At 35.2% G+C, this 19,271-nt stretch overlaps 1 protein-coding gene across 7 annotated transcripts in view; it reads left to right on the top strand.

Annotated features, from left to right (window-relative positions):
* BRIP1 (BRCA1 interacting DNA helicase 1) overlaps positions 1 to 19,271 on the top strand; it is a 201,940-nt gene that overhangs the window by 170,478 nt on the left and 12,191 nt on the right. For all 7 annotated transcript variants that reach the window (XM_033846862.2, XM_019945486.3, XM_019945488.3 and 4 more), the window contains one exon: positions 17,500 to 17,582. In XM_033846862.2, the coding sequence (XP_033702753.1) occupies positions 17,500 to 17,582 (83 nt within the window). The remainder of the gene's footprint in view (positions 1 to 17,499; positions 17,583 to 19,271) is intronic.

Below are 19,271 nucleotides of genomic sequence, written 5' to 3' on the forward strand. Positions count from 1 at the left end.
TAAAACTCATGTGTATTGATTGACATAAAAGGTGCTTGTACTAATGCACTGTTCTTATAAGGGATATGTCTAGAAGGACTAAAGTAAGCAGAAACAAATTGAGTTTAAAAAAATGTTATCTTTTTTTTAAGCTCACATGGGACTGTTAGAGTATTTGAAGTAATGTAAATCCATAAAAAGTAATAACAGCTTTCAGGAATGTACCAGGTGGTTTTGTGACCAGGTTACAACTGCACTATAAGTTTCCTAAAGGGTCTGCTTTACTAAAGTATAATCTTTGTCTCAAGTGGGCATAATTCATTTGACCAAGGCAGTATGAAAACAATGGAAAAAAGAGAAGGTGAAACCTTTTTCTCAGAACTGTTTTGTTAACTTAAATGCCTTTCTGCCATAGGACACTTTAAACATAAACCAAAATATATTAGCACCCTGACTTTGCATTGATTTTCAACACTGTTGTATAATATTGGCAATATACATCTTCCTATCCTGCCCAATTTTATGGTTGGTCTGATGCCTCAGAACCTATGGATTACTTTAAAGTATCACACAAGAATGTCATATAAAATTTAGATTTTTAATGTCCCTATGGAATAATCAAACCTTTATGTTAATTTTCACCCCCCTTTCAAAATCCCATGATAGTTAAGGAATAAAAATGTCAAACCTATAAAGTTGAAAAGAGTGGGAGAAGAGACAGTGACAGATGAGCTGTCAATAAATTTTGAACACTGGAAAACAGAATGACTTAGCAGGCAAGAGAAAGCTGAAATTTAAATCTGTAATCATGAAAGCTAACAAGATCTTCCAGATTCAAGCATGGAAAAGCTTAGGACTTGAGGGTACTCTAAGGTGTTGGTTAAAGCACTGTTAAACTAAAGAGGATTGGTTACAAGTTAGTATATGTAGTAGTTAGACAGCCCCCTCCCCCACCCAGGTTTACTCTCTGGATAGAATGAACTAGAGAATCTGTATATTCTTTAACTACAGTTACAGCTAAGGATGTATTAAAGATGTGGGGTAAGAAAAGTCTACCTACTGAATGTGAGAGCTCCGTTCTCTTTTTCTTCTCAGCTCTGAGTAGGCTGACAATCAATCTTATATCTTCACGGCAGGAAAGTACAGTGTTGCTGTCTAAGAAAACGGACCACCCCATGAATAAGGGCCACAGATAGTAACAAAGTGGCCCTGTTCCTACCTTACTGCAAGTCTCCCAGCCTATAAGTCTCACCCATGTACACAAAGCTACCAATCAGCACTTTAGTGCCTTACTCTTAAATAAGTGCATGGAGTCTTCACCAGATATTCAAAGAATGTCTGTAATATGAAAAACAGAGACCAAAACAATACCAACGAAACAAAAGCAGGGTGGAATAACTTGTAGAAAACAGAAACAGTGCAGTAGAAAAGAAGTTGGCAAACTTTTTCTGTAAAGGGCCAGATAAGTACATATTTTATGTTTTTCAGGCCACATACAGTCTGCATCCACATTCTTCTTTGTTTTTTCTTTAACCTTTAAAATGTAAATACCATTCCTAGATTGCAGGCTATACAAAAACATGATATGGACCAGATTTTCTCTGTGGACTATGGTTTGCCAACTGTTGGATAAAAGAAAACTTTAAAAAATTTTATCAGTAATACCCATAGGGGGAGGTAAGATATTGCCTCCATAAAACAAGAACAGAAAATAAGAAAAAACTCCTAGACATTAATATGGTAGCAACAAATTTTAAATGCAGAATTGGGCTTAGGAGAGAAAATTGAAATTTCCCACATCCAAATATCAAAGAGAAAGAAAATGGGAAAGAATAACTAGAAAATTAGAGGATCAGTATGCAGGAAACAACTTCTGATAAATAGGAGCTCCATATGAAGAGACTAGAGAAAATAGAGAAAGAAACATGTCAAAGGAATAATTCAAGAAAAATGCTCAGAATTGAAGGACATACTTTCCTGATGAAAGCATCCACTCAAGTACCAGTAAAGGGGGAAAAGCTACAAAGCTCCTCACTATGCAGTTTCGAAGTACCCAAGGTAAAGAAAAGGTCCTGAAACCTTCCAGGGAGAAAAAGAAAACTCTCATACAAAAGATATAGAATCAGTATTGAAACAGACTTCTTAAAAGCAACACTAGAAGCTGAAAGACAGTTGAAAATTATCTTCAATTATTTGAGGGAAATTTTTGACTTGCAATCTAAGTTCTTAGCAATGCAAATGATCAATAAACTGTAAGACAGACTAAAGCATTCAATATTCAGTATTAAAGGACCTAAACATTTGCTTCAAATGCACACTTTCTCAGGATCCAACTGAAAGATATTCTCTAACAAAGAAGAGAAAATTCAGAAAGAGGAATACCAAGGATGCAGGAAACTGGAGTTCCAACCCAGAAAAGTGAAATTCCCAAAACAACCAAGGAAGAAAGCTCTGGGATGAATCTGTGTGGCAGTCCCATAGTAGTTAGTCTAGATTGGTTTCTGAGGATGGAAGGTTTTGCCCTTATTGAGAAAAATTCTTGCAGCTGTGACAAAGTGGGAATTAATTAATGATAGAAACATAGAAAATTAAGCAAAAAAGGAAAGAGGGAGAGTTATTAACTCCAAGGCAGACAAAAACGTCTTGTATGGGAAAGGACATGTAATCATACTGGATCATGTAATTCACCTTTAAATGGTAATCCACTGAATATTGATTTACAAAAGAATTGTGATATAATGCTGCTGGAAGAATGGAGAGGTAGTGAAGTTATCAGTGATATGAGATAAACATCTTCTGTAGGAAGAGCCAGTAAATGATTTCTAATGGTTAAAAACCAGGAAGTAGTAGTAGTATGTTATTTAGAAATATGGAGGCAAATGACCATAAGAACTATGTAAAATATTTTCAATTACTTGTTTCTGAGATTGGGAATTGGAGATGTGGTGTGGGTAGGCAAAAGAAAATTCTGTTTTTATTAAAACAATTATAATACTATTTGACTTTTAAACTATGCTTGTGTATTTGATTAAAAATTAAAATTTACAAGCTAAAATTAACTTTTTAAATAGTCTGGAGATTGGTTCAAGATGGCAGAGTAGAAGGACATGCTCTCATTCTTTCGAGAACACCAGAATCACAACTAACTGCTGAACAGTCATCAACAGGAAGACACTGGAACTCACCAAAAAAGATACCCCACATGCAAAGACAAAGAGGCTGCAGTGAGACAGGAGGGGTGCTATCACAATAAAATCAAATCCCATAACTGCTGGGTGGGTGACTGACAAACTGGAGAACACTTATACCACAGAAGTCCACCCACTGGAGTGAAGGTTCTGAGCCACACGTCAGACTTCCCAACCTGGGGGCCTGGCAACGGGAGGAGGAATTCCTAGAGAATCAGACTTTGAAGGCTAGTGGGATTTGATTGCAAGACTTTGGCAGGACTGGGGGAAACAGAGACTCCACTCTTGGAGGTCACACACAAAGTAGTGTGCGCATCAGGACCCAAGGGAAGAAGCAGTGACCCAATAGGAGACTGAGCTAGACCTACCTGCCAGTGTTGGAGGGTCTCCTGTGGAGGTGGGGAAAGCTGTGGCTCACCAAGGGACAAGGACACTGGCAGCAGAAGTTCTGGGAAGGACTCCTTGGTGTGAGCCCTCCCAGAGTCCACCATTGGCCCCCACCATAGAGCCTGGGTAGGCTCCAGTGTTGGATCGCCTCAGGCCAAACACCCAACAGGGAGGGAACTCAGCCCCACCCATCAGCAGACAAGGGGATTAAAGTTTTACTGAGCTCTGCCCACCAGAGCAACAGCCAGCTCTAGCCACCACCAGTCCCTCCCATCAGGAAGCTTCCACAAGTCTCTTAGATAGCCTCATCCACCAGAGGGCAGACAGCAGAAGCAAGAAGAACTGCAGTCCTGCAGCCTGTGGAACAAAAACCACATTCACAGAAAGATAGACAAGATGAAAAGTCAGAGGGCTATGTCCAGATGAGGGAACAAGATAAAACCCCAGAAAAACAACTAAATGAAGTGGAGATAGGCAACCTTCCAGAAAAAGAATTCAGAATAATGATAGTGAAAATAATCCAGGACCTCGGAAAAAGAATGGAGGCAAAGATCAAGAAGATGCAAGAAATGTTTAACAAAGATCTAGAAGAATTAAAGAACAAACAAACAGAGATGAGCAATACAATAACTGAAATGAAAACTACACTAGAAGGAATCAATAGCAGAATAACCAAGGCAGAAGAACGAATAAGTGACCTGGAAGAGAGAATGGTGGAATTCACTGCCATGTAACAGAATAAAGAAAAAAGAATGAAAAGAAATGAAGACAGCCTAAGAGACCTCTGGGACAACATGAAACGCAACAACATTCACGTTATAGGGGTCCCAGAAGGAGAAGAGAGAGAGAAAGGACCCGAGAAAATATTTGAAGAGATTGTAGTCGAAAACCTCCCTAACATGGGAAAGGAAATAGCCACCCAAGTCCAGGAAACACAGAGAGTCCCATACAGGATAAACCCAAGTAGAAACACGCTGAGACACATAGTAATCAAATTGGCAAAAATTAAAGATAGAAAAATTATTGAAAGCAGCAAGAGAAAAATGACAAATAACATACAAGGGAACTCCCATAAGGTTAACAGCTGATTTCTCAGCAGAAACTCTACAAGCCAGAAGGGAGTGGCATGATATACTTAACGTGATGAAAGGGAAGAACCTACAACCAAGATTACTCTACCAAACGAGGATCTCATTCAGATTTGATGGAGAAATCAAAAGCTTTACAGACAAGCAAAAGCTAAGAGAATTCAGCACCACCAAACCAGCTGTACAATAAATGCTAGAGGAACTTCTGTAAGTGGGAAACACAAGAGAAGAAAAGGACCTACAAAAACAAATGCAAAACAATTAAGAAAATGGTCATAGGAACATACATATTGATAATTACCTTAAATGTGAATAGATTAAATGTTCCAACCAAAAGACACAGGCTTACTGAATGGGTACAAAAACAAGACCCATATATATGCTGTCTACAAGAGACCCACTTCAGACCTAGGGACACATACAGACTGAAAGTGAGGGGATGGAAAAAGATATTCCATACAAATAGAAATCAAAAGAAAGCTGAAGTAGCAATACTCATATCAGATAAAATAGACTTTAAAATAAAGAATGTTACAAGAGACAAGGAAGGACACTGCGTAATGATCAAGGGATCAATTCAAGAAGAAGATATAACAATTATAAATATATATGCACCCAACATAGGAGCACCTCAATACATAAGGCAACTGCTAACAGCTCTAAAAGAGGAAATCGACAGTAACACAATAATAGTGGGGGACTTTAACACCTCACTTACACCAATGGACAGATAATCCAAAATGAAAATTAATAAGGAAAGACAAGCTTTAAATGGCACAGTAGACCAGATATTTAATTGATATTTATAGGACATTCCATCCAAAAACAGCAGATTACACTTTCTTCTCAAGTGCACACGGAATATTCTCCAGGATAGATTACATCTTGGGTCACAAATCAAGCCTCAGTAAATTTAAGAAAATTGAAATCATATCAAGCATCATTTCTGACCACAACGCTATGAGATTAGAAATCAATTAGAGGGAAAAAAATGTAAAAAACACAAACACATGGAAACTAAACAATATGTTACTAAATAACCAAGAGATCACTAATAAATCAAAGAGGAAATCAAAAAATATATAAAGACAAATGACAATGAAAACACGACGGTCCAAAACCTATGGGATGCAGCAAAAGCAGTTCTAAGAGGAAAGTTTATAACTATACAAGCCTACCTTAAGAAACAAGAAAAATCTCAAATAAACAATCTAACATTACACCTAAAGGAACTAGAGAAAGAAGAACAAACTAAACCCAAAGTTAGCAGAAGGAAAAATATAAATATCAGAGCAGAAATAAATGAATTAGAAACAAAACAGTAGCAAAGACCAATAAAACTAAAAGCTGGTTCTTTGAGAAGATAAAATTGATAAACCATTAGCTAGACTCATCAAGAAAAAGAGGGAGAGGACTGAAATCAATAAAATTAGAAATGAAAAAGGAGAAGTTACAACAGACACCACAGAAATACAAAGCATCCTAAGAGACTACTACAGGCAACTCTATGCCAATAAAATGGACAACCTGGAAGAAATGGACAGATTCTTAGGTATAACCTGCCAAGACTGAACCAGGAAGAATTAGAAAATATGAACAGACCAATCACAAGTAATGAAATTGAAACTGTGATTTAAAATCTTCCAACAAACAAAGTCCAGGACCAGATGGCTTTACAGGTGAATTCTATCAAACATTTAGAGAAGAGTTAACACCGATTCTTCTCAAAATCTTCCATTCAAAAAAATTGCAGAGGAAGGAAAACTCTCCAACTCATTCTGTGAGGCCACCATCACCCTGATACCAAAATGAAACATACTACAAAAAAAGAAAATTAAAGACCAATATAACTGATAAATATACATGCAAAAATCCTCAACAAAATACTAGCAAACAGTATCTAACAACACATTAAAGGGATCATACACCATGATCAAGTGGGATTTATCCCAGAGATGCAAGGATTCTTCAGTATACGCAGATCAATCAATGTGATACACCATATTAACAAATTGAAGAATCAAAACATATGATCATCTCCATAGATGCAGAAATAGCTTTTCACAAAATTCAACACCCATTTATTTAAAAACTCTCCAGAAAGTGGGCATAGAGGGAACCTACCTCAACATAATAAAGGCCATATATGACAAACCCACAGCAAACATCATTCTCAATGATGAAAAACTGAAAGCATTTCCTGTAAGATCAGGAACAAGACAAGGATGTCCACCCTCACCACTATTATTCAACATAGTTTTGGAAGTCCTAGCCATGGCAATCAGAGAAGAAAAAGAAATAAAAGGAATAGAAATTGGAAAAGAAGAAGTAAAACTGTCACTGTTAGCAGATGACATAATACTATACATAGAGAATCTTAAAGATGCCACCAGAAAACTACTAGAGCTAATCAATGAATTTGGTAAAGTTGCAGGATACAAAATTTATGCACAGAAATCTGTTGCATTCCTATACACTAATGATGAAAAATCTGAAAGAGAAATTAAGGAAACACTCCCATTTCCCATTGCAACAAAAAGAATAAAATACCTAGGAATAAACCTACCTAGGGAGACAAAAGACCTGTATGCAGAAAACTATAAGACACTGATGAAAGAAATTAAAAATGATACCAGCAGATAGAGAGATATACCATGTTCTTGGATTGGAAGAATCAATATTGTGAAAATGACTATACTACCCAAAGCAATCTGCAGATTCAATGAAATCCCTGTCAAATTACCAATGGCATTTTTTACAGAACTAGAGTAAAAAATCTCAAAATTTGTATGGAGACACAAAAGATCCCGAATAGCCGAAGCAGTCTTGAGGGAAAAAAACAGAGCTGGAGGAATCAGACTCCCTGACTTCAGACTATACTACAAACCTACAGTAATCAAGACAGTATGGTACTGGCACAAGAACCGAAATATAGATCAATGGAACAGGATAGAACGCCCAGAGATAAACCCACGCATCTATGGTCAACTAATCTATGACAAAGGAGACAAGGATATACAATGGAGAAAAGACAGTCTCTTCAGTAATTGGTGCTGGGAAAACTGGACAGCTACATTTAAAAGAATGAAATTAGAACACTCCCTAACACCATACACAAAAATAAACTCAAAATGGACTAGAGACCTAAGTGTAAGACCGGGCACTGTAAAACTCTTAGAGGAAAACATCGGAAGAACACTCTTTGACATAAATCACAGCAAGATATTTTTTGATCCACCTCCAGAGTAATGGAAATAAAAATAAACAAATGGGACCTAATGAAATTTAAAAGCTTTTGCACAGCAAAGGAGACCATAAACAAGACAAAAAGACAACCCTCAGAATGGGAGAAATATTTGCAAATGAATCATCAGACAAAGGATTAATCTCCAAAATATATAAACAGCTCATGCAGCTCGATATTAAAAGAACAAACAACCAATCCAAAAATGGGCAGAAGACCTAAATAGACATTTCTCCATAGAAGACATACAGATGGCCAAGAAGCACATGAAAAGCTGCTCAACATCACTAATTATTAGAGAAATGCAAATCAAAACTACAATGAGGTATCACCTCACATCAGTTAGAATGGGCATCATGAGAAAATCTACAAACAACAAATGCTGGCGAGGGTGTGGAGAAATGGGAACTGACTTGCACTGTTGGTGGGAATGTAAATTGATACAGCCACTATGGAGAACAGTATGGAGGTTCCTTAAAACACTAAAAATAGAACTACCATATGACCCAGCAATCCCACTACTGGGCATATACCCAGAGAAAACCATAATTCAAAAAGACACATGCACCCCAATGTTCATTGCAGCACTATTTACAGTAGCCAGGTTATGGAAGCAACCTAAATGCCCATTGACAGACAAATGTGTAAAGAAGATGTACATATATACAATGGAATATTATTCAGTCATAAGAAGGAAGGAAATTGGGTCATTTGTAGATACATGGATGCATCTAGAGACTGTCATACAGAGTGAAGTAAGTCAGAAAGAGAAAAACAAATATCGTATATTTACGCATATATGTGGAACCCAGAAAACGGTACAGATGAACTGGTTTGCAGAGCAGAAACTGAGACACAGAAGTAGAGAACAAACATATGGACACCAAGGGGGCAAAGCAGCAGGTGGTGGGGGTTGTGGTGTGATGGATTGGGAGATTGGAATTGACATGTATACACTGATGTGTATAAAATGGATGACTCATTAGAAAATAAATAAATAAACATTAAAAAAATAGAGTCTGGAGGTTTCAATTCTAGATAAGATGGAGTAAGTACATTCTGTACTGTCTTTAAAAGCTAGACAGAATGCATGGAGCAGCTATTTGAGTACCGTGAAAAGTGAATAATAGTAGACAGATTGCGGAAGAAGACCAGAATTCAAAATACCAATGAACTGGTTGGAATAACTATATTAATATCAGGACAAAGTAGAATTAAGAGGAAAGAAAATTATTGGGGTGTTAGAAGAAAATTTACATAATGATGAAAGGGTCAATTTATCAGAAAGACATAACAATCCTAAATGTGTATGCATCTAAAAATAGAGCTTCAAAATACATGACACAAAAGCTGACATCTGAATAGAGAAATAGACAAATCCACAAGCATGGTTGGAGACTTTAAAATTCCTCTCTCAGTAATAGATAGAAGTAGTAAACAGAAAACCAATAAAGAGATGGAAGACTTAAACAATATTATTAGCCAGCTAGATTGAATTGACATTATAGAGCACTCCACCCAACAATAGCAGAATAAACACAAGGAATATGTACCAATTTAGACAATATCCTGGGTGATAAACTTAAAATTTTTTTTAAGGATTTGAAATCATAGTGTATTCTTTGACCATGCTGCAAATAAACAAACTAGAAATCAATAACAGAAAAATAACGTAAAAATGTCCAAGTACTTGGAAATTAATAACATCTTTAAAAATCCATAGGAAAAACAGGATGTCTTAGGATAATTAGAAAATATTGTGAACTCACCAGAAATGAAAATCATCATATCAAAATTTGTGGACCACAGGTATAGCAGAGCTCACTGGGAAATTTATATCATTAAATGTTTATTTTCAGAAACAAAGATCTCTAATCAGTTATCTAAACTTCTACCTTAAGAAGCTAGAAAAGAAGAGCAAAATAAATGTAAAGCAAACAGAAAAAAGAAAAGAATATAAGTCAATGAAACTAAAAAACAATAAAATCCATTTTTAAAGCAATCAATAAAATCTACTGACTTATAGGTAAACTGACCAAAAAAAAAAGCCACAAATTGCCAATATCTGGAATAAAGGAGGTGATATTACTACATATCCTGAAGACATTCAAAGGATAATATGGGGAAATTTTTACCTGTCTCAGAGCTCACTTAAGCAGTTGTTTAACTTCACAGCTTCCTGAGACAATGAATGAAAATTGGGACAAATAACAAACTAACTGAAAAGCTTAAAGAGAAAAGCTGGGAAATGAGATTTCCATGGGGGCTTTAAAAGTTCCGACATATTCCTGAGACTCTAGTAGGAATGTTTAGGACTGTGCACATGACCAGGGATGTGCACATGCTCATAAGACCTGAGAAGGTCCTAAGCTCTCACCTCTGTGTGACCTTGAGGCTCTGCTGAAGCAGGAAGTGAAGACTAAGGTAGAGTTTTTGCCGGCCTGATCAAGGCTCAAAAATGTATCCAAAAATACATGCAAAGCCTCTTGGCAAAGAATGGGAGACTGTGGATTCCAGATGTTTAAGGAAATCTCTGTCTAATCATTAGCTGACCACTAAGCTGACCTAGCAATGGTCACACATGACAGAATACAGACTTTACAAAATGATTTCAGAAAAGTCACAGCAACAACAACAGCAGCACCAACAACAAAAATCCTTGGGGGGGGAGGAAGAATCTGATTTCTACAGTTGCCAGATTACATTATTTAAAATGTACTCTTTTCAACAAAAATTATGGCATGTGCAAAGAAGAATATATTCCCCATACACAGGGGAGAAAGCAGTCAATAAGAATTATCCCTAAGGGAGTCCAGATGTTGTAGTTAGTATATAAAGCTATTTTAAATATGATCAAGGAACCAAGGAAATTATGTCTAAAGAACTATAGGAAACTATGAGAATGATGTTTCACCAGATGGAGAATATCAATAGTTAGATAGAATTTAAAAAAAAAAAAAAAAAACCTAATGGAAATTCTGTAGTTGAAACCTACAATAAGTGAAATGAAAAATTTAGTAGAGGGGCTCAACAGCAGTTTTGAGCAGGAAGAAGAAAGAATTGGTTTCCAGTCTGAGGAACAGAAAGAAAAAGAATGAAAAATAATTAAGATAGCCTCAGGAACCTGTACAACCCCATCAAGCATACCAACATACACATAAAGAGAGTCTTAGAGGGAGAGAAGAGAGAGAAAGAAACAAAGATTTTTTTGAAAAAGTAATGGCTGGAAACTTCCCTAATTTGGTGACACATCTAATTTGATGACACATCTAAGAAAATCAGAAAACTCCAAGTAGTTTGAACTCAAAGAGATCCATACATAGAAATGTCATGATCAAGCTGTCAAAAGACAAAGAGAGAATCTAGACAGCAGCAAGAGAAAAACAACTCATTATACAAGGTATCCTCAATAATTTAAGCAGATTTCTCACTGGAAACCATGGAGAGAAGAAAGCAGTGAAATTACATGTTTAAAAGGCCAAAAGAAAAAGACTGTCAGTTGAATCTATATCTAACAAAACTATCCTTCAAAAATTAAGGAGAAAGTAGAACATTTCCAAATAAACAAAAACTGAGAGAATTAATCTCTAGAAAACTTATTGTACAAGAAATACTAAAGGGAGTCTTTTTCTGGCTGAAATGAAAGGACACTAACCAGTAACTATATCCACATGAAGAAATAAAGAGCATCTGTAAAGGTAATTTCATAGGTAAATATAAAAAACAATATAACTTTTTTTTGGTTTTGTTTTTTTTGCGGTATGCGGGCCTCTCACTGTTGTGGCCTGTCCCGTTGCGGAGCACAGGCTCAGCGGCCATGGCTCACAGGCCCAGCTGCTCCGCGGCATGTGGGATCTTCCCGGACCAGGGCACGAACCCGTGTCCCCTGCATCGGCAGGCGGACTCTCAACCACTGTGCCACCAGGGAAGCCCAATATAACTATATTTTAATAACTTTTTCTCCTGTTTGATTTTTGAAAACAACTGCATAAAGCAATAAACTTAAGTCTGTGGTAATAGGCATTGTATTGGCAGTCCCAAAGACGATGTTTAGGTTCAGTTATTCACCAGGAGCAGTGATAGACTCAGCATATAGCTGTATGCACACCTAGGATTTATTACAGTGAAAGGATACAAAGCAAAAACAGCAAAGGGAATAGGCACATGGGCAAACTCCAGGGGAAGCCAGGTACAATCTTCCGAGGGTCCTCTCTCAATGGAGTCACACAGGGCACACTTAGTTTCCCAGCAATGAATTGTGGTAATGTGTGAAATAATAGCCAATCGGGAGAGCTTGTTAGAGACTCAGCACCCGGTTTTTTTATTTGGGCTGGTCGTATAGGCAGACTCTGCCTAACATTTCCCCAAAGTCTAGACTCTCAGAAGCAAAGCAGGTGTTCAGCATTAACCATATTTTTCCACAGACATTGTAGACACAGTGAGATTTTCTTTTAGTTAGTGATTGGAACCCTCCCTGAAATCTAAACACCAACCAAGGGCTACCTTATATTCAGGCCTTTCTAGGGATAAGCAACTTGGCCTGCTGTATTAACTCTTTTCTGCACAGGTGTACAATGTTTAAAGATATAATTTATATTAAAGTAATAGCACAAGGGTTGGGGGGAAGAAACAGAGTGATACAGGAGCAGTGTTTTTGTATACTACTGAAATTAAGTTGCTATCAATCCAAAATAGATTTTTATAAATTAAGGTGTTTATTATAATCCTCAAAGCAACCATTAATAAAATAACTCAAATATCTATTGTACACAGAAGAAGGCAGTAATGAAGGAATAGTGGAAGAACAATAACAAAAAAGACAGAAAACAAATAGTAAAGTGGATATTTGCAAAATAGCTAAGTAAATTCTACCTTATCAGTAATTACATTAAGTGTAAATGGACTAAGCACTCCAATCAAAAGAAAAAGATTGGCAAAATGAATTTTTTTAAAAAGGACATGATCCAACTTTATGCTGCCTGAAAGATAAATGCTTTGGTTAAAAAACACAACTAGATCAAGTGTAAACAGAAAAAGACATGCAAGCAGTAAACAAAAGACAACTGATTTGGTTATACTAATACCAGACAAAATAACCTTTTTGTTACTAGAAATTTTCTAATAAAATTTTCACTCCATTAATTCAACAGTTATAGTTGGAGACTTTAATACCCCACTTTCAATAATGGATAGAATAGTTAGAAAGAAAATCAACAGAAAAGGAAAGTCTTGAACAGCACTATAAACCAACAATTACAAACCTAACATATTTATTACACTCTACCCTACAATAACAGAATGCACATTCTTCTTAAGTGTACATGACACATACTTCAGGATAGACCATATGTTAGGCTACAAAATAAATTTCAATACATTTTAAATGGTTAAAATCATAGAAAGTATCTTTTCTGATCACAGTGGAATGATAGTATAAATCAGTAACAGACAGAAAATTTAAAAACTTATAAATACGTGGAAATTAAAGAACATACTCCTAACCAGTGGATCAAAGAAGAAATCAAAAGGGAGATTAGAAAATACCTTGTGATAAATGAATATGATAACACAGTGTACCAAAATTTTGAGGGTAGAGTGAAAGCAGTGCTCAGAGAGAAATTTATTTTTATAAATGCCTATATTAAAAAAAAAAAAGAATATCTGAAATCAGTACTCTAACCTTATACCTTAAGGAATTAAGGAAAGAAGGGCAAATCAAACCCAAGGCAAGCAGATCAAAGGAATAGTAGAGATTAGAATGGAAATAAAGGAAATAGAAAATAAAGTAGAAAAAGTCAGGGTAACAAAAGTTGGGTCTTTGAAAAGATCAAGAAAATTGACATTTAACTAGACTGACCAAGAAAAAATGCAGAAAAGACTCAAATTACTAAAATTAGGAATGAAAGAGGGGTTGTTACTGCCAAACTTACAGAAATACAAAGCATTATAAGAGAATACTTGAACAATTGTATGACAACAAAATAGATAATTTAGATAAGTTGGACAAATTCAGGACTTCCCTGGTGGCACAGTTGTTAAGAATCCTCCTGCCAATGCAGGGGACACACATTAGAGCCCTGGCCTGGGAAGATCCCACATGCTGTGGAGCAACTAAGCCTGTGTGCCACAACTACTGAGCCTGTGCTCTAGAGCCCGCAGTTCACAACTACTGAGCCCACATGCCACAACTAATGAAGCCTGTGTGCCGAGAGCCCATGCTCAGCAACAAGAGAAGCCACCAGCCCCTGCTCGCCGCAATTAGAGAAAGCCCATGTGCAGCAATGAAGACCCAACACAGCCAAAAATAAAAAGATAATAAATAAATTTATTTAAAAAAAAAAAGATGGACAAATTCATAGAAAGACATAGCTATGGAAACTGACACTCAAGCAGTAGAATGTCTGAATAGATCTATAACAAGTGAAGAGGTGGAAGAATTAGTAATACGAAAATTTCACACAAAGAAAAGCCCAGGAAAGAATGACTCCACTGATGAATTCTAGCAAACATTTAAAGAGAATCCTTTACAAACGCTTATGAAAAATAGAACAGGAAACATGTACCAGTTTATTCCATGAGGCCAGTGTTGCCTGATACCAAAAGTAATCAAAGACATCACAAGAAAGCTACAGAGCAGTATCTCTTATGGTTATAGATGCAAAAATCCTCAACAGAAAAGTAGAACACTGAATCCAGCAACTTACTAAAAGGATTGTACACAGTGACCAAGTGGAATTTATCTCAGGACTGCAAGGTGGTTCAACACCCTGCCAGTTTATTGGTTCAGCTAAAATCAGTGTAACACCATATTAGAGTAAAGTACAAAAACCACAAGATCATCTCAAGATGAGAAAAAGCAATTGACAATATAACACTCAACAAAGTAGGAATCTATGCATACAATAGTTAACATCATACTGAATGGTGAAAGTTATCATTTTTCTCTTAAGTTTGAGAATAAAATAAGGATGGCCGCTCTCACCACTTGTATTCATTTTTGTGTTGGATGTTCTAGCTAGGGCAATTAGGCAAGAAAAAGAAATAAAAGGTATCCAGACTGGAAAAGAAGTAAAATTATCTTTAAATTTGCAAATGACGTGATATTCTACATAGAAATACTAAGGAATCCATAAAAAATAACTATTTAGAACTAAAACAAGTTCAGCAAAGTTATAGGATGCATATTCACTATACAAATATCGGTTACATTTTTATACACCAGCAATGAACAATCCAAAAATGAAATCAAGTTAATTCCATTTACAGTAGCATCAAAAAGAGCAAGATACTTAGAAATAACTTTAATGAAAGTACCCTGAAAGCTTCAAAATATTGTTGAAAGAAATTTCTAAATAAATGGGAGAATTCCATGATGACAGATTGGAAAACATTATTCTTAAGATAACATTCTCCCCCAAATTGATCTACAGATTTAATATAATCCCAACCAGAATTCCAACTGGATTGGGTGCAGAAATTGAGAAGCTGATCCTAAAATTCATATGGAAATTGAAAGAGACCCAGAATAGCCACAAAAAATTTGAAAAAGAAGAACAAAACTGGAGAACTGACAATTCTCAATTTCAAACTTACTGCAAAACTACAGTAATCAAGACTGTATTGTATTGATGTAATACAGACATGTAGAACAAGGGGTAAAATTGAGGGTCCAGAAACAAACCCATGCATTTACAGTGAATGGATTTTTGACAAAAGTGTCAAGACAATTTAATGAGGAAAGAATAGTCTTTTTCACAGATAATTCTTGGATAATTGGATATCCACCTGGAAAGGAATGAAGTTAGACCCCTACCTCACACCATATACAAAAGTTAACTCAAAATGGATCAAAGACTAACAAGGTATAAATTTTCTTGACCTTGGATTAGGCAACGGTTTCTAAAATATTTGCAAATCATGTATCTGATAAGGGTCTTATATCCAGAATATATAAAGAACTCTTACAGTTCAACAATAAAAATATAAATAATGCAATTTTAATTTGGACCAATAATTTAAATAGACATTTCTCCAAAAAAGGATACACACATGGCCATTGTGCACATGAAAAGATGCAGAACATCATTAGTCATTAGGGAAATGCACATCAAAACCAAAGTGAAATACCACTTCATACCTCCTGGTACATCTATTGAAAAAGATGGACAGTAACAAGTGTTGGTGAAGCTATGGAGAAATTGGAAATCTCATACATAGCTAATGGAAATGTAAAATTATGTGACTGCTTTGGAAAAAAAAAAATGTAGCAGTTCCTCTAAAAGTTAAACGTAGAGTTATACAACCTAGCAATTCTATTCCTAAGTATATACCCAAAAGAATTTTTTAAATGTATCCATATAAAAACTTGTACACAAATGTTTATAGTAGCATTATTCATAATAGTCAAAAGGTGGAAACAACCCAAATGCCCATTAACTTATGAATGGATAAATTATGGTATATCCATATAATGGAATATTATTCAGCCATAAGAAGGAACAAAGTACTGATGCATGATACAAGTAACCTTGAAAACATCATGCTAAGTGAAAGAAGCCAGACACAAAATGACATATATGATTCTAGTTATATGAAGTGTCCAAAATAGGTATATCTATACAGACAGAAAGTAGATTGTGGTTGCAAGGGGTTAGGGGGAATGATCTGGGTAATTGGGAGTGACTAATGGGCATGGGGTTTCTTTTTGGTGAGGTAAAAATGTTCTGTAATAGACAGTGGTATAGGTTGCAGAACCTTGTAAATGTAACCACTGAATTTTATTTTTAATTTTTTTTTTATGCAGCAGGTCCTTGTTAGCCATCAATTTTATACACATCAGTGTATACATGTCAATCCCAATCGCCCAATTCATCACACCACCACCACCACCACCACCACCCCCCGCTGCTTTCCCCCCTTGGTGTCCATACGTTTATTCTCTACATCTGTGTCTCAATTTCTGCCCTGCAAACTGAAAAACCACTAAATTTTAAAAATTTTAATAATGTTTAAAATTTTAAAAATTAGCAAATTGAACCCAACAATCTATAAAAAGAATAATGCACATGACCATAATGGTTATTCTAGGGATGAAAGAAAGGCAAGCTCAGTATTTGAAATTTTGCCAGTATAATCCACCATGTTAACAGTCTAAAAAGAACAACTACATGATTATATCAATTGGTGCAAAAATTTTTTTACAAACTTATTCATTTATGATAAAAACTTGTTAAACCAGAATAAAAGTTATGTACATAAAATCTACAGCTAATATAATACTTAAGGTAAAAAATATTGTGTGTGTAAAGAATGTTTTGGGAAATATTTTCTATAATTTTTTTGTCTTTCAAAATAGAATGCATGTAACATTTTTGGGTATGTTATCAGTAGTTGGCAAAAGTAGGAGAGTTTTTAATACATCTACTTTGGTACATTGTACTGAGTAGTTTCTAAAAACTTTACTCATAATAATGACTTTGATTAAAGGACATGTCATTGATTTTGATACCTGACAGACACATCATTGATTTTCTCAACCTTCTGTCTGTCCCACTAGAAATGTGGCTTTATTTTCACTGTTACATTTATTTCATTTTCTCCCTATTTTTTATAGGTGTATTCGACACAAAAATGATTGGGGAGCTCTTATTCTAGTGGATGATCGCTTCAGGAGTAACCCAAGTCGATACATATCTGGTAAGATTCTCTGCTGGGCTTAGAGTACGAATTAGTAACAATCTTTGGTATTTAATAACTTCTATTTTTAAAGCAAAGAATTGGATAGAGAATTTGAATTACTAGATCGAACATGGAAAAATTCACATTGACTGGAAATCTAGCCTTTTAATGCTTCTGTGTTTACAAAACATCTTTATAGAGGAGAATCTGGTTACTGATGTAGCATTAATCAATCAAGATCCTTCAATTTCACCAGAATGTGGGATTTGATTCAGTAACATAGCAATAATTTATTTACCATTGTCAGGGGAAAAGCTGTTCCACAGAAATGAGTTTTCCAAGAAATATTAAGTTTTTACATTTAAGCACACAAGCAATCCTTTGGTGCTTAGGATTCTTTTTATTCTTTCATTCTGGCTTATTTGAGTTTTATTGTTGTATGTGTGTGTGTTTGTTTGTTTAGAAATGCTTCAGTTGTTATAGAGTTCATATTAGAGCTAGTATTTTCTAAAAAGCACCACTGCATGCTGCAAGATCAAGTACATGGTCATTTTTCTCCACTCAAATGAACAAATACTGTGTGCCTATAGTTTTCATCCGAATTAATACCAGGAATCCATCTGTTATTAAAGAACTGTTGGAAGTACTTGCGTTTTTGTTATCTTTAGAGCTAAAAAGTTCATACCGTACTATAATGAAAAGATGCTAATTTTTTAATTTGTTTCAGATTAGCTGTCTATGGGTATGGACTCTACTTTTTATATTTCAGAGCCTAATTATTATATTTGGTTCAATATTAAAACATATCCACCTGGATTGAAGCAGGAAACGCTGTTTTATTAGTCTTTTCTTCTCTTTCCCTGTAAAGCAAGCCAAGGCCAAGATATAACCAAAAACAAATGTTAAGTGCTTATGTTTAGTCAGCAGGTGGAGCTCAGATTCTTTCAAGTTTTCAAAAGCAAACTGACATTTTACACTGAAAAGGCTTTCTTTGATCACAAAAAGTTCGAAATGAAAGCAATAACTATAACGCTAAAATTTTTCAATTTGGGAAATTTTCATATTCTTATTTGGTATAATTATTTTCCCCAAGCAAACAAAAATAAAGAACTTTAAAGAAATGCTGTTTAAGTTTTTTTTTCTTATTTTAAAATCTAGAACTGAAATTTTTACCTTGTAGTTCAGATTTGTTGAGAGATTTTTTTGAATTAAGTATTTTCCATTATTTTCTGTAAGGTTTTTATTTTTTCTGAGACTCAAACTTTGAAATCTTATCTAGGCAATACAGCACAACAACATACAAATTCCATTTGATGACTAATTTTTGTTTAAATTCAACATGCAAAAGAATAGTTGATAGAAAAGCTCCATTAAACAAAAAAACTAAAGGAATGTATTTGAAATGAAAGAATAATAGTTCAAGTTGCTTGAAGCCCTGTCTTACCTTCCTCTCAACTTAAAATACCATAGTGACTTTTTAAATTACTCCAAAAGCTGATGTTTTAGTAACATCAGCAGAGAATATTTATTTTCTAAAGTCCAAATATCTGAATTTCATTCTGAAGTGAGTCATACTCCAAAACACCTTATACTGTTAATATGGTTTATTTTTATGCAGTTTTCACATGTCACAGGGTCAAACCTTGTCCCTTACAACTTGATTATTTATATATTAAAAAATAATTATGTAATAAATATTCAGATAGG

The sequence above is a fragment of the Tursiops truncatus genome, chromosome 20, assembly GCF_011762595.2.
Source record: "Tursiops truncatus isolate mTurTru1 chromosome 20, mTurTru1.mat.Y, whole genome shotgun sequence".
Lineage (NCBI taxonomy): Eukaryota > Metazoa > Chordata > Mammalia > Artiodactyla > Delphinidae > Tursiops > Tursiops truncatus.